We start from the raw sequence: 17,046 nt of genomic DNA, 5'->3' as shown, positions 1-17,046 counted from the left end.
TTAATAATATTTCGGTGTTGTAGAGAACGGCAAGAACCTCTAGAATCTTCTGAAAGCTTTGCCTATCATTCTTAGAGGATGGCACGTTGTTGTTTCTCGTCGCAGTCTTTCTAATTCGGTTTGTTATCCTACATGTTGGGAAGGCTACAATCCACTAAAGACAATCCCTGTCAACATAAACTGTAGTTCATTTCAATAAGAGAGTGTTGTTATACTATTTCATGTTCTAGTGTGATTCTAGTGTCATTTTGGAAATGGCAATCTCATTAAACCTAAGAAATCCTAACTTTTCTATCTCTCTTATAAATTCTTAATTAAAGACAATACAAAGAAAACACAAGTAATGATTTGTGATGACATGACAAATAGATGGAAACATTAAGTTCTAATAAAATCTAAGAGAATATCTCCCGGAAGGAAAACAAATTAAAGTTAAATTTATAGTTTCCATACACATATCTGCTTATAAGTAGGTAGGAACATTAATCACAAAGTACGAGTCCATTACAAATATTACTTACATAATATATAAAGATAAGAATATTTATGTCATTTACCTTTTTCAAGGGATGTCCATCATGTGCATTCCAAGTAACCTCAATACAATCCTTTTTCCCTGGTGAATGCGAAGTGCCGAAGGATCGATTGGTGACTCAACCAAAGTGTATTCACCCTCCATGGGATTGAATAACTCAGCTAGCAATTATTCTTCAACAGGAAGGTTTCTTAAATTTGTTAGAATGGTAACTAGGTCTCTTGTGTTGCATTTGTTGAATTTTTTATTGAATGCTTCTTGCACATTTTACCAACATAACTTTGCTTTTCAGCTTTGTCTAGTAATACCAAAAGCAACCTCACAACGATGTTTATTTTTTAAGGCAACAAATGAGTACATAGTTTACTATTATTTAACCAGTTTTATGGTCCTTACTTATAATTGGCTTTTTTTCGTCTTTTTTGGCAAATAGTCGTTTGTAAATTGTGTTAAAAAATTTCCTCCAAAGCTTCATATTCTTTTGAGGCAATACATATTTGATGAGAATATTTTGTAAAGGGCCCAACTTTATTTTATATGGAATACTTATACACTCTCTAATAAAAAAACTGTGCAGAGCTATCATAAGTGAAAGACAGATTTCCTTTGTTGGTCATCAAAAGTCCAATCTTGGCCAGAATGATAGTTGTGACTTTGGCACTAAGATACCTTTAGAACGAGTACAGTTCATTCATTTCGGTTGTTTTGTCAGCAAACTTCGGAAATAATATAATATAAACTGAAAAATCTTGATTAATAGTACGAAATGAAAATTTTGTCATTGCCCTGATTACTAAGAAAATCTCACCTTGTGTTTTCAAGTAAAGATCAATTTTGTTTAAAACAAAGTTTCTGTAAAATCTTCAGCACAATCTTGTCACTAAAGCGACTGTTGGCTTCAATAAGGATCTCTGCTATCATAATGACGTTTAGTCAAACTTTAGTTAAAGGTTTGTATTTTTCATTGAAAAATAATTTTTTCCCATACCTGTATGACATCCCCGACATCACGACGGAGAATATTGAGATTAATCTCTAAAAGCGACCGTCTACTGTGGTACTCTTTTGCTCAATATGTTGCATTAAATCTTTTCGTTCTTATAGAACAAAGTGCTTCTTGACGATGATTTTCTTGTACTTGAGCAGTAATCGCAGCCATTTATATGTTGCAATAGGTCCTACACGTACATAAAAGTTTGCATTCTTTTCACTTTATCATTTATGTTAACCTCACGCCACTAATCTTGAAAGGGATGTACTTCGTCGAAGACGTCCAATAAGCGTATAGTTTTAAGACCAAGAACTGTTTGAGATTGGGAGAAAATAAGCCTGAAAATGTTTCTCTTTAGCCATTAGCAACATAGAAATGATTGTTATTATTGCTCAGTTCCAAGAATAAATTGAGCTAGAAAATGATCGTCAAGAACTAATTTAAATTTTGAAGCACCTTGTTCTTCAAGAACAAAAAGAACTAATGCAACGTATTGAGCAAAAGAGTATAATAGTAGAAGGCCGCTTTTGGAGATTAATCTCGATATTTTCCGTTGAGATTCCGGGGATGTTATCGAGGTACGGGAAACATTATTCACCAATGAAAACTACAAATCTTTAACAAACGTTTCACTAAACGTCATCATGTTAACGTAGATATATCCTTATTAACACCAACCGTCGCTTTAGCGACATATATGTACTATCTGTACTTTTAATTAGTAAAATAGTTGGTGTTGTACTTCTTACGTTTAAATAATATTATTAAAACTAATACCATAGTGAATTACAAAATAAATTCCAATATTAATTTAATATTTCGAGGCTTTTCAAAATAGGGGATTCCATCGTCAGGCAACTTCACAAATGAACAACTATTTAAATTTTTCTAAACAATAAGTACAAAAATAACATAATTAATTATGATAAAGGATTTGGAAAAATGGTTAGCCAGTATAAATATTTAAATCTAGTTACCTTTTAATTTTCTTATGAATTATGAGAGTAGAATGGAATTTTCAATAGGTCCTTCTTCATTATTAATAACTTTTTCTTGATTTTTGTTTATATAAAATGTTGTTATGTGTTGTGTTTTTATCAGAAATGATGTGTCCAGATTCAATAAACTCTTTCGCAATAGTAGATTTTTCCGTTCTTCCATTTTTTATATGTGAAAAATGTTCTTTGAATTGTGTATTAATGTTCCTTTTTGTTTGGCGTATGTACAATTTCTCTCAGTCGTTAAATTTAATTTTATACATTCCTGATTTTTTTTCGAATGAGTTTTGGTCTTTGAGATTTTCTACTATTTTTGATAATGTATTGTTTGTTTTGTACGTGATCGATTTGTTTGTATGCCTTTTAAAATTTTCTGTAATTGAAATATTGCTGTATGTTGTACAAATGAATTCCGAGTTGTTCTCTTGAAAAATAGTAATGTCGTTCTAGATTTTCTTGCTTTTCTTTTGATTGATTTGTAAAGTATGTTGTCAATAGGTTGAGTTGAGTAACAGTTAAAAATAGCAATATCTTTTATGTAGTTTAATTCTTTGATGCAGTTGTCAATAGAGAGTGGTGTATTTAAAAGTCTGTAAATCATTGAATTAACTAATACTAGCTCTTTTTTGTTTAGGTTGTCAGTAATTAATAGTCAGTAAATAATAAATCCTTATACCTTATCATATATGTTGAAGACAAATTATTTCTGCTAGAGGTTAGGTGGGAATTGAAGAAATTCAGGGGTTATAGAATCAGGTTAGGAATTTTTAATTGAATTTGGTGTTGAATTTGGAATTAAGTACTATTTATATAAATGAGAGTGAGCAAGACAAAGGAAATTAAAGGAGGATTTATGTCTGGTTTAAACTGTTGGCTAAATCTAAGATTCTAAAACGGTCTTTAAAACATTATTTAAAAAACGTCTTGATGAATGCACTTGTGTTGCTGAAGCTGATGCAAATTACCAATGAAATTCACTCAAGTAATGCTAAAATATCAATACCACTTCAATTGACCTACTATAGACAAATAATAAAATAGTCCATTTAGAAATGAATACTCACTCTGCAGATATCCACATGTACAGGAATGACCGGATGGCAAGGTCCCAGGTCCGAGTAAGTAAACCCGAGTAAAATATTTAGTATCAGAACGCTCTTCATACTGCTACTGAAATACAAAATGCCATTATAACACATAAAATATATTTATAATAAAAAAGCTAAATTATTTTAAATAGTTATATGTTTTATGTTGAATATAAAACAAAATACCATAAAAATATATAGCAGCGAGAATAACTTTAACATTTGGTGACGGAAATACGTATTAATTACACCCGTTATCCGAAAAATACAAAATGTAATTAATATTTATCTATATAATTAGTTATTCGAAAAATGAGCTTATCCTTTGCAAATGATTTATTGAAATTGTATGATATTAAACGTTGCGTAGTTTGGTGTATCAATAGTTAGTAACTGTCAGCTTTAGTTTGTATTAGTTACACAACTCATTCAATGCTCTAACTTGTGGCATCTCAGAGAGTGAGAAGTTCAGGTAGTAAACATTTGAACGGTAACAATCAAAGTTACATGGCGCTGCCATAGCAGTGGACCTCAGAACCAATAATTGAAATAATCTTCCGGATCTCAACACACCTTATTTGTATGAATGATTTATTTCTCGTGTTTCTAACACAATCAAAGTTATCACCTAATATAGTAAGGCCAATGGTGTCAATTATGTAAATTTTTTTAAGGGGGATTGGCACCCTGGCCGTACTTGGAAACAGGGCCTATTTTTAATAAATTAATGAGGGATTTAGTACCTTAAATTTAAATGTAGCAAAACGCATTTGTATTAAAAATTTAAAAATAGTGAAAAATTCTTAAGTTAGACTCTAGGCACGTATACGTTTTTCTAGAATAGTTTACAGATTTTGTTTTTTAAAAACATTAATGTGTACTAAGATCAAATCAGATTTATTTTTACAAAATTGCAAATTTATATTCAATCAATCATTATATTGAAAATCACAAGTACTGATATTGACAGTTTTTATTTTGTAAAGCCTTTTGATAGGAAGAGTATCTTCTTCAAAAACATCAAAAAAGTAAATACAATGAGCAAATTTGTTTGTCTTAAATAACAATTAGACATATGTGATTTAAATGTGAATTTTTCCTGTGTAGCGTATTGTATAAAATAAAGATAAATCTTGGGTTTGAATCATACAGTGTAAATTTTGAAAGTTATTTTTGTAATCTTCGTAAGTGGTATAGTGAAATGTATTGGTCCGTCTTCTTAATTTAACAAATCATCTGTGTTTGCTTGATTTATGGTAATAGGATTCAGATGAATTCAAATATCTTGGTGTATTAACATGTTTTAATAATTGTATATTTCTTTTGAACACACCAAATTATATCCAGTATTAATACAGTGGTATGCGACTGCAAATTTTTCTTCACTTTTAAAGTTAATGCGGGCGCAATGTTCTTTAAATGTTGTACGAATGTTTCTTTTTGACTGTACAATTCTTAGTGCAGTCCTCTCTTTTTATTTGACATATAACTGTTTTATTGTTGTTTTATTCAGCATATTTTGGATTAGAGGAGTAGAAAAGAAGTAGCTGGGCGTATATTTGTGGGACCTAACGTAGAGAATATGCTTGGCTAAGTTAACTTAGGATGTCAGTTATTTATTTCCTAGGAAAGTGCTCCCTTAATTAGTGAAGTTTCTAGTGGGTTAAACCAACAATACACCCCACATGCCCAATGCAACTGTATGTAACAAACTACAAATAAAGAGAGAAAATTATCTCCAAGCATTTTACTTAACCCTTCGACGCGTTTTTTTTTTTGTGTGCACCTATACCCCCTTACTGCGTGAGTTTTTCTGCAGTTTTCTTAAATTTTTGCTACTTCCGATATGTTTTAAGCTGTGCATGTAAATAAAAACACACATAGATCATTATATTTTTATTTTTAGACAAACATAACCTGAAAATGATAAAACAATACAGTTTTTATGACATTTATATGTATTTACAACAAGAAAAATAGTATTTTTACCTCAAAAGTTGATTTTCGTGTGTATGCCTTGAAAACATTCCCCCACACAGAGACCTGCTTCGCAATCTGGGCACCAGAAAACTGTTTCCCTTCTTTGGCCATGTTTGGAACAAACTACACATCGTTTTTTGTGGTTTTGCCTTCTTACCAGAAGGTGGTATTTCGGTCAATAAAGTGCCGTTCTACTAGTCGAGCAGGTGATGGCTCAATTGATGGTCTACCATAGCTGGGTCTTTCTAAACCTCCTTGGAATTGTTCAATAATCTCTTTATAAGGCCTAGCCTAAATGTAAGATGGTCTATTTTTTGGATTTTTGCCTTCCATATAATATAGCAGTTCAATATGGTTACATTTAGCAGTCGTTTTGAAAACTTTGACATACCATTTTATGTTACGCTTTCTTTCCATAAGGTAATTTTTCCAACATTTGATCCCTTACATCAACACCACCCATATTGCTGTTGTAATCTGTAACTACTGTATGGTTTCAGCATTTCAACATTTGACCTACTTCTACAAGTTTTCATTTTCAATATTGTGGTATGTTTGATATAAGGCTAACTATGCGCTTATCGCGCCATTTGAAGATGAAACATCCCCACTGTGAACCACTAGTATTTCTCCTTTTGAATAACGTTTTTGTTTTTTGAAGTCTTTGGGGACAGATTTCCTTCCTAATCTCAAAGTTCCTACACAATCAGTTTTTTTTTACTTTTCAGAAATTTAGCAAGTTCAGGATCATTATAAAAATTGTCCATCCAAAGTGTATAACCTTGGTTGAGAAGCTTTTCAACTAAGCATAAAACGATAGCTTTCTGTATTTTTTTTCATCTCTGGAGTAACGAGGGAACAATCCAACACTGTATCACTGCCTGTATATACAATAAAATTCCATGTATAGCCAGTTGATGACTCGCAGAGCTCATAGGTTTTCACCCCCAAACTTTGCAGCCTTCAGCGGAATGTACTGTCTAAATGACAGTCTGCCCTTCCATAACAACAACGATTCATCAATTGAAATATTTTGTGAAGGCTGGTAAGCTTCTTGAAATTTGTTTGTCAAGTGTGAGATTACAGGAAATGATTTTTTCTGAGTTTTTTTTTTTGTTCTTGCCTATGATCAACTGAGTTATCGCTAAAATGCAGAAATTTTGGAAAGGAGTTTTCAAATCTGTCACAATGACATTATGGTTGAGAAAAACCTTGATTCTAAAAATGGATTTTTAGAGAAATAGGATCTTATTGTAGGTTTTACTACAACACTCATTATCATGTACATAGCTAAAGAGTACATATATTTCATCCCTTGAGCATGGACTCCACTTCCATAGTCGAGAAAACCGAGAAAAAAATCATTCCTTTCTTAGCCATTTCTTGTTCAGCATACTTGTTTTGTTTCATTCACAATTAGGTCTATTAGTGTTTTGGTCAAAAAAGAATAAAAAAGTGTCTAGAATGCTGTTTGTTTCCATTTTAAGGGCCACTGTCACATAAAAAACTTTCTCTCATACCATTATAAGTGTTCATAGTTTCCCAAATCATGTCTGAATTCGCCATTTGTCTAGGCCTAGGTCTACTGGCATTTCCATCTCCCTCCCCCCAAATTTGCAAAATCCTCAACTTCTTTCATTATCTAACCCTACAATATCCTGGAACTCATTATCAGAATTGGTTTGATCAAATTCCATTTGTGCAAAATCTAGCTCAGTCATAACTGAATCATCATCACTGTCACTGTCAAGTAGCCTATCGATTTCACTGTTTGTAACTAAACTCTACTGGGTCCTGCCATTGTATGAGGAATATGTATTATTTCAACACTAAATAAAATTGTATTTTGGTAAAATAAATGAGAACTAGGCCTACCATAATGTTAGTATAATAACAAACATTTCAAAGTTGCCATTTTAAGGTTAGGCTTACTTGCAACTATCACAAAAAACGAAAAAATTACTGGAGAGAACTTGATTTACAGACCATAATATTTACACAGCACAACCACTAAAAACGATATTAATATTATTAATACACTTTTAAACACTGACAATATCACAAAACAACATGTAAACATTAGCTCCCTACTTCGCATAAACAAAGAACCGGCTGGACTGGTTCGTCGTCAGTAGCGAGAACAGCTTGATTCATTTGCGTCATATTCTAGACTCTTTTTTTACGATGTCAGTTGTTTTTTGAGTAACATATGACTATTGATATCGATAGCTAAACTCATAAGCTTTTAAAATCAATATCACTTTCGATAGGCCAATATTCGAGTGACCATCAAATAAAACCCGAAAATCGTCGATACATCGCTTTCGCGTACCAGGCACGGCAAAACGCGTTCTCAAACGCTCAGTGCGCCACGTACTAGGTACGGCAAAACGCGTCCGAAGGGTTAACACATTTTTATCTTGAAACAGTTCCAAAGTATAAATCATATAAAAATAGAACAAGACAAAATCTTAAGAAAACTCTTATTATAATAACGTCCACAAGAAATCTGAAGAAGCCAAGAGAAATGCAGTAAAAAGTTTACAGAACAATTTTAAAATTCTGAAAAACTATAACTGGAAAAGCTATTGACCTTGTGTACTAAAATAAGATTTATTTTCACAAAATAGCCCTTGACTGAGGATGTTAATCTGGCTTACAACGCTTTCCATAGCATGATTCATACAAAGCTGAATACTGCCCATTCTCAACAACTTATTGCAAGCCAAAAACAACAAAACAGTGCTGCAATATCGAGTGCAGAAGTCTGAAGAATACTTTCATCAAAACTCTGGAACGTCATCTTTGCTCAGGCCAAGTAGAAGATATAAGAGTGGCGGGAAGGAAACAAAATATAACCTGAAACTGAACACATTACGAAAGTTGCAAAACACTAACTACATCAACAACTCAGAATACAAATCAAAAGCACTTACAGAAAAGAAAGCAATAGATAATCTTCTTAATAAACTTCAAGTAAGTGGAACCACCACTAAAGAGCCAGTGACAATGACTAATTAACTTTACTAACAGAAGACAGAATACAAGGGAAACAAAATAAAGCATCTTCTGACTATCTATAAAGTACCAATCGTCTCAGTACTTTTTCACTTTTTGTAATTCTTGTAAAACCATTTGGCGTCCGTACGCCTATCACCATCTGAAACTGGAGAAAATACATCAACTGTTTCAGGACGTCGTTTAACCAACAGCAATCATACTCTATTCATAGACTATTTTAATAGATTATGATCCGAAACTGGTAGGAAAGTGTTGCTATTTTCTAACGCTGATATTTGAGGACACAGTTCAATGTCTCTTGTATTTTCTCTTGTGTCTGCTATGTATAGGTATCCATATCGATGGGATTTAGTTAATTCTTTTGTTGCCCTATAAGAGAAACATCCGTTTTATTCTCTTTTTTATTTCTTAAATGTACTTTAAGATGTGGGTGTTTAGGCCCATTTTAAATTTTGGACTGCTAATGTTGGGTTTAGTTACAACAAATAAATTGTACTCGAAACCAAACAAAATGTAGGTGTCATAATCATAAAAAATGTGCAAAAAAGTGACTTGTCGAAAAAATATTATATGAAAAGAAAATAGAATTTCAGAAGCCAAACTAATTTTATTCTTTGCTTGTATTGCATGAAATTAGAAAACTAACGTAAACAACAAAATTTCTTATGTATTCAAGATATAAACTGTATTGATATACAGTACATTTCAATTTTTAATTTAATGCTTATTAGTAAAGCTAAATACAGTACAACGCTTAGACGATGAAAACATCATACTTGATTAATGTGGCATTGTGTTGTTAATTTTACGAGTTCTAAGAAAATTTGTAATTTACTAGTGTTCTTATTATTTTACATTTTCCTGTTACCTTTGTACATTTTTGTTTCAGTAGGAATTGTAGACTGTTTGTGTTTACCACTTTGTCAACGTGAAATGTGTTATGAAAACTCCCTAAATTGTATTTTTTACAATATATTACGTAAGTTATCGTCCTTACCTAGTTTAATCTTAACATATACTTACCCAAGGAAGAGAACAATGTAATTGAGGACAATCCACGAGATGTTACACTGCAACTGCATTACATTTGATACACTAATTATAGTTTACAATCAACATAAAAAACATTACCGATAACCCAACAGTTTTACAATGAACGCGCCCCGCCCCGCCGTAACAAATCAATCCACCTGCACGGTGCAACTTCTGACTAGTTACTGCTAAAAAATGGAGGAAAATAGACAGACATCTGCCCCTACCCTTAATCTCGTAATTCGTCTCTCCTCTTCAGCGTAAACTACTGCCACCTCGGCTGGACACGATTCATGGAAATACACTATAGCGACGCCCAGTTCCGAACGGACCAAGCAAATTAAACTTTTAACATATTCATCTGCACACACACAAAACCATGTCTCATATATTCCTCTGAAAAACTTTGGCGCTCCTTGTTGAAGTCGGTCTGTCAAAGGAAGAGTAAGTACTTAGAAAATCAGCCAATGAAATATAACCTACCTATACTATTTTGATTGCATAAAATAAATGTTAACCATGTAATATGGAAATATCAAAAACGTTTGCTATTGTGACTTTATAGTGTTTGATTAATCATACCACTGAAAGAATGTTTCTCACTGTCCCTGTTTAAAAAACGATTTTTAATATCACTACTAAAATTGTAAAGGTCATTCATACTTTAGTCTTTTTTATAATCGACGGGAAAGTATCCACGCGTTTTAAGAGACCTCGTCGATCAGTTTGCCCCTTTTAGTAAGGAAAACCCCTCAGAATGAATAATATTGAAAGCCATGGAGTCAAACCTGAATGTAAAGAGGCAATTTGAATTGGTACGTCACCACTTCACGCCCGCATAAAATTATGGAGTGTATCCTACATATTTATTTATTTTCAACGGACATAAAAAATGACATTAACATAATACTCTATTGCAAGGCATGATATATAACTAGAATAAATATGTATATAAATGTTTTAAAACTGTAACAATACCATCATGATAGACCGTAACAATAAATAAACTATAACAATAGAAATAACATAATAAACTATAACATAATATAACAAGAATATTCACAATGTTTCAAAAACAGCAATACATATTTGATGAGAATATTTTGTAAAGGGCCCAACTTTATTTTATATGGAATACTCGTACACTCTCTAATAAAAAAACTGTGCAGAGCTATCATAAGTGAAAGACAGATTTCCTTTGTTGGTCATCAAAAGTCCAATCTTGGCCAGAATTATAGTTGTGACTTTGGCACTAAGATACCTTTATAACGAGTACAGTTCATTCATTTCAGTTGTTTTGTCAGCAGACTTCGGAAATAATATAATATAAACTGAAAAATCTTGATTAATAGTACGAAATGAAAATTTTGTCATTGCCCTGATTACTAAGAAAATCTCACCTTGTGTTTTCAAGTAAAGATCAATTTTGTTTAAAACAAAGTTACTGTAAAATCTTCAGCACAATCTTGTCACTAAAGCGACTGTTGGCTTCAATAAGGATCTCTGCTATCATAATGACGTTTAGTCAAACTTTTGTTAAAGGTTTGTATTTTTCATTGAAAAATAATTTTTTCCCATACCTGTATGACATCCCCGACATCACGACGGAGAATATTGAGATTAATCTCTAAAAGCGACCGTCTACTGTGGTACTCTTTTGCTCAATATGTTGCATTAAATCTTTTCGTTCTTATAGAACAAAGTGCTTCTTGACGATGATTTTCTTGTACTTGAGCAGTAATCGCAGCCATTTATATGTTGCAATAGGTCCTACACGTACATAAAAGTTTGCATTCTTTTCACTTTATCATTTATGTTAACCTCACGCCACTAATCTTGAAAGGGATGTACTTCGTCGAAGACGTCCAATAAGCGTATAGTTTTAAGACCAAGAACTGTTTGAGATTGGGAGAAAATAAGCCTGAAAATGTTTCTCTTTAGCCATTAGCAACATAGAAATGATTGTTATTATTGCTCAGTTCCAAGAATAAATTGAGCTAGAAAATGATCGTCAAGAACTAATTTAAATTTTGAAGCACCTTGTTCTTCAAGAACAAAAAGAACTAATGCAACGTATTGAGCAAAAGAGTATAATAGTAGAAGGCCGCTTTTGGAGATTAATCTCGATATTTTCCGTTGAGATTCCGGGGATGTTATCGAGGTACGGGAAACATTATTCACCAATGAAAACTACAAATCTTTAACAAACGTTTCACTAAACGTCATCATGTTAACGTAGATATATCCTTATTAACACCAACCGTCGCTTTAGCGACACGATTGTGCAGAAAGATTTGTAAGGTACGTTTGTTTTAAACAAAATTGATCTTTATTTCAAGGCACAATGCGAGATTTCCGTAGGCATCAAGGCAATGACAGAGTGTTCATTTCGTACTATCAATGAAGAGGTTTAGATAATATTATATTATTTCCAAAGTTTATTGACAAAACGACGGAAATTAATTAAATGTAGTCCTTCTAGCGGTAGCTTAGTGCCGAAGTCACAATTATCACGCGGCGAAAATTTGACTTTTGATGATCAACAAAGACTACAAAGATCTGTCTTTCACTTAAAAAAGCTCTGCACAGTTGTTTTATCAAAGAGGTTATTGCATATAAAATAACGCTGAGCACATTACAAAATCTACTCATCCAATATGTAGTGCGTCAAAAGAATAAGAAGCTTTGTAGAAACTTTCTTGACACAATTTGCAACATACTATTTGCCAAAAGAGACGACAAAAAGCTAATTACAAATAATTACCATAAAAGTTGTTAAATAATAGTAAAAGATTTACACATTTGTTGCCTTAAAAAAATAAAAATCGTTGTTAGGTTGCTTTTGTTTTTACTGGATAAAGCTGTAGGGCACATTTACGACAGCTCTGCACAGTTGTTTTATCAGTGTATTGAATACAATATAAAGCTGGGCCCATTAAAAAAACAGCTCATCAAATATGTAGTACATCAAAAGAATATGAATCTCTGGAGGAAATTCCTTGGCACGATTGACAAAAGACAATTTGCTAAAGAAAACGTCAAACGACCAATTATAAGTACGGATTATAAAAACTCGTTAAATAATACAAAACATATAGTCATTTATTGTCTTTCTTTTTTGGAATTATAAAGCTGAAAAGAACATTTACGTTGATAAAATGTACAAGATGCATTCAAAAATAAATTCAACGAATGCAACATAAGAGACTGAGTTATCATTTTAATGACATTAGGTCTAAAAAACAGCGAAAAAGGATGCTTAGACAACCTGTCCTCCATGCGATCTGAGGATAGATCCGACTGGCGGATTGCTGTGATCTGATAAGACGGTTTGTCGTCCAATCCGAGTCGAAACGGCTCGTGTATTCTGCAAAGGACAATGCTGAGGCCTCGTAAGGTCTGATAACTTGCTTCTGGTGCCCCCAGACGGCTCCCGGAATGGGCTGTACACTGGGTCACTGCGATCATGAATTCTGCCTCGCCCAGGCACACTTTTGGACTTCGTGGAAACTGCCCAAGCTTCTACAAATTCTCAGCCTGGCAATGGCTTGGGTTAGCCTGAGAACTACAGACCAATTTCCCTGCTCCCGACCTTCTCAAACGTTATTGAGTGGTTCGTGCTTGTAGGTTCCTAGAGAGATTCCATCATCAGATTCACAATGATCAGTACGGGTATCTTTAGGTAGATTCTACCACCCTCCAGCTGCCAAGGGTTATCACTACCCCGGTTAACAACTTTAATAACAGTTTGTTCACCACCACAATCAGCTTGGATATAAATAAGGCATTCGACAAGGTGTGGCATGAATGTATCCTTTACGGGCTGGCTCATATTACTGAACTGTGTCCAATGTTCCGGTTGTTTCACTCCTTCCTGACCGAGCGTCGGTCTTTGTCTCGGTGGGGATTTATAATTCGACCGTAAGAGCAGTGACTGCTGGTGTGCCACAGGGGTAGGTTCTTGGATCGATGTTATTTCTGTGGAAAATTAATAACACGCCTCGCTTGCAGAGCGCAAATCTCCGCTGCCCTCTCTATGTAGATGATCCGTTTTCATGGCCCTATCGATCCGACCGTGTTAGTCTTGCATTTACATGTAGCGCCAAATGAATCTCCTCTCTCCGTGGTTCACGTTTTTATGAATCGAGATTAAAAGGACAAGTGTTAGGCTTCTTCACCTGGAAGGATTATCTCCAAGTTCTTCGGGAAGTCCTTATTGTCTAGGGTGATAGACCTCGGGATCGTGCTGATCATGCAGCTCACGTCAACTGCTACTGCAACATGCAGGGTCCAATGCGTTTCTTTGACTTAGCAGACTCCTCGGAGTGGGACTATATCAGTTCCTGGTCTTCCCGCTAGAGTTCTGTTCCACTGCACATCTTGACACGCCCCAGAGCACTACTGGGCGACCCTACCTAGATTCATCAAGACTTGACGTCTATCGTCTACTCTCCGCCCACTACTCACAACTTTTCCATTGATCACAAACTTGTTCTCGACATGACGCCGTTATCTACACTTCAACATCGTTCCTCTCTTCCCCAGCACTAAAGTATAGGTCGCAATACTGATGCTCGTCCGTACCAGCAGTCATTGGGACCTTTGTTTCAGACGCTTCATTGAGGGTGAAAAGAATGAATTTTGGTTATGAGAACCGTGAGATAATATTTTAGAGGCTCTATTAAGAAGGACCACTTCACACTAGGCAGTGAAGACGCCGAACACACTGATTTTAACAAGAGTTCACTAGGTTACACATAATGAGTTTATGAACAGTGCATATTCAAATAAAGTGCAGAAAATAAACAGTTACCTTTGTTTTCATGAGAGGTACCTAACCGTAGTCTGCTGTTGTTGAGGGCCAGGTTGTGATTAGTAAGTGTGGAAATAGGCTGCTGTCTTGTAGGCAGGCGTGAAGACGGAAGATGTCCTTCACGGATTCACTCACGCACAATACGACCGCAAACGAATAGTTCATAACACTGTGGCCAGTCCTGTAGAGCACGGTAGACGCGGGTGTCCGGGAGCAGAGACGTTCTGGTAGAGATTGCCAATCCAGAGCACTGACTTTAATGTTAATGTAAAAGTACAACAAATAGAGATAAACTAATATTTTAAGTGAGAGAGTAACACATGGGGGAGAGAGTAAGTATGGTAAGCAGTGGCTAGAGTGTACACAAGTGCCCCAGGCGGGACCGAGAGTATAATGAGCAAGCGTGCCGTCGCTTGCAAGGTGGGCAATTGAGCCTTGATAAGTCAACCGTTGTGATTGGTTGGTGAGTGTACAGTAAACAGCTGATTCGGGAAACAATGGTTCATTGATCTGTCACTGTACGTGAATATTTTAATCCAGTAAGGAATGGTATTGTAGGCACTAGGCCGCAGAAAGAGATATAGAATTAATGTAGTATATACAGTTTAGTAAATAAAGGCAAATATAGAGTATAAATTTTCCAAAAAATATATACATAATTATTATTCAATAAAAGTTGCCTTTTCATATTAGGCAATAAAAAACAAGTTATTTAACGCAAGGAATACTTAACAGTGGGGATCTTCCCCCGTCTTTCCGTTCAGTTTAGTTCAGGTGTTGTTAACAAAGAGAACGATGCTGTTGGCCATCTGACTTCCCACTATACCTCTTGAATAAGTCAGAAACACTTCACTACCATCTACCGTATCTTTTCTTGAGGAATTACAAGAAATAGTTTCTTATCATATACACTTTCATAATATTTGAATTAGTTATTTCTTTAACGAATGTTGATTTCGTTCTACCAATCAATAAAGTAAATTTAAGGTATCCCCAGCGATTTTTGCATAAATATTACAATGTGTTTTTAAAACACGTTTTTAGAAAACTTAAACATAGATTTAGGGTAGATTTTGGGTGGTGAAAGGTTATCCAAACGTTCTTACTTATGATGTTAGTAGAATTGCATACTTGGTGGTTAAGCAGGTTGTTAATTCATTAGAATTCAGTAGATTTTGGGTGGTGAAAGGACAAACAACCATACCCCCGTCCAAATATTCATACTTATCGTATTAGTAAAATTAAATGCTTTACTAAGCAGAAAACATAAATACAATACGGGCTAAATTAATAAAAATAAAATACTTTTAATTTATTGTATAACTTGAGAAAACAGTAATTATTACAAGTAGTGTACAATGGTGTTCACTAGTCAACATTCATCCCATATTTTTGTATTAGTTGAATTAGACCCTTTGTTGTTCATGTTTGGGCATTTACCCGTTCCAAAATGATCTGGAATGATGGAACAGTTGCATTTATTATTTATCCTAATGAGTTCCGATGGATCAAAGCCGCTTAGTGTAAGTACTCTATTGATTGTCGCCTGATCTTCCTCCGGTCCATCTGGGTATATGCTTTCGATATAGACACTGCCAGTGCCTTTTCCATTTTCTGAAAGAAATATACATGGTATTTAGACGGAATTTTATGTTCTTTTTGTAGATGACAAATATATTAAACTTGTACTTTCCAATCATCCAATAATAAGCTTTAAACAAACACCTAATTCTCTATTGACTGTTATCTTATAGCTATTCAGCTAATGAACACTCTTGTTGGCAGAAAAGATTCTGCAAGGGTTTTGTAATCTCCTGCATAATGACTGTTCGAAAATGATACAATGCTTGATTAAACCCGAAAGATACACCTGAAAACAAAACTCAAACCCTAGATTCTTCTATTCATAGCTATAATTTTAACCCACGAACTTAAGCAACGTTTTGTAATACGTATTATTTATCTTTCTAAAAAGACAGACAACGATTAATTTTATTTGTACTGTTATGTTTACATGAAGGCGTTGCTACAAACATTGTACATGTTCACGACAACTTTGCAAACAAAAAAAACCAGGAAGTTAAACTTGTTTTGTAATATTAACTAAACATATTACTTATACTTTACGATTCTTGTTTTTTAATCGTCTAAAGAGAACTATATTTTGACCATGTCTTTTAAACTATCAATTTATAAAATCCAATACATGTTTTTAATTTTTAAATTGTATATTATATTTTACAAACCAATAAAACGACGTTTGAACATGCTTATCTTAAATGACTCGCTTTACTCAACGCACTAAGTATAGAAATTAACTTCCATAATTGTATGATATCTTAAAATAAAAATGACTTTCTACTTACTAAAGTCAGGATCGCTTGTACAGACGTAGTGGATGTCAAGGTTGGGCGGATCGAACAACAAAAAGTACACGTGTAGAGATACGAATTTCCCGTCTAAACAAAACACAAGATGAGGTCAGTGCACTCTATCGATGCCAATCAAAAATATAAAACATTTGTTTAGTTAATGCTCAAAACTTATAAATACTTAATTTAACTTGCACAGACCCAATAAAAAACCCA

General features: G+C 33.9%; 1 protein-coding gene across 2 annotated transcripts in view; it reads right to left on the bottom strand.

The window, feature by feature from the left end:
- Positions 1-15,749: 15,749 nt before the first annotated feature.
- The window catches only part of LOC124372806, a 30,731-nt gene continuing 29,434 nt past the window's right edge, over positions 15,750-17,046 (bottom strand). For both annotated transcript variants that reach the window (XM_046831214.1, XM_046831213.1), the window contains exons 5-6: positions 16,825-16,917; positions 15,750-16,072 (exon numbers count right to left, since the gene is read on the bottom strand). In XM_046831214.1, the coding sequence (XP_046687170.1) occupies positions 15,831-16,072; positions 16,825-16,917 (335 nt within the window). In that variant the 3' untranslated portion in view covers positions 15,750-15,830. The remainder of the gene's footprint in view (positions 16,073-16,824; positions 16,918-17,046) is intronic.

The sequence above is a fragment of the Homalodisca vitripennis genome, unplaced genomic scaffold, assembly GCF_021130785.1.
Source record: "Homalodisca vitripennis isolate AUS2020 unplaced genomic scaffold, UT_GWSS_2.1 ScUCBcl_4052;HRSCAF=9964, whole genome shotgun sequence".
NCBI classification, from domain to species: domain Eukaryota; kingdom Metazoa; phylum Arthropoda; class Insecta; order Hemiptera; family Cicadellidae; genus Homalodisca; species Homalodisca vitripennis.
Note: the sequence above shows the minus strand (reverse complement) of the source record. Positions and strands in the feature narration are given on the sequence as shown.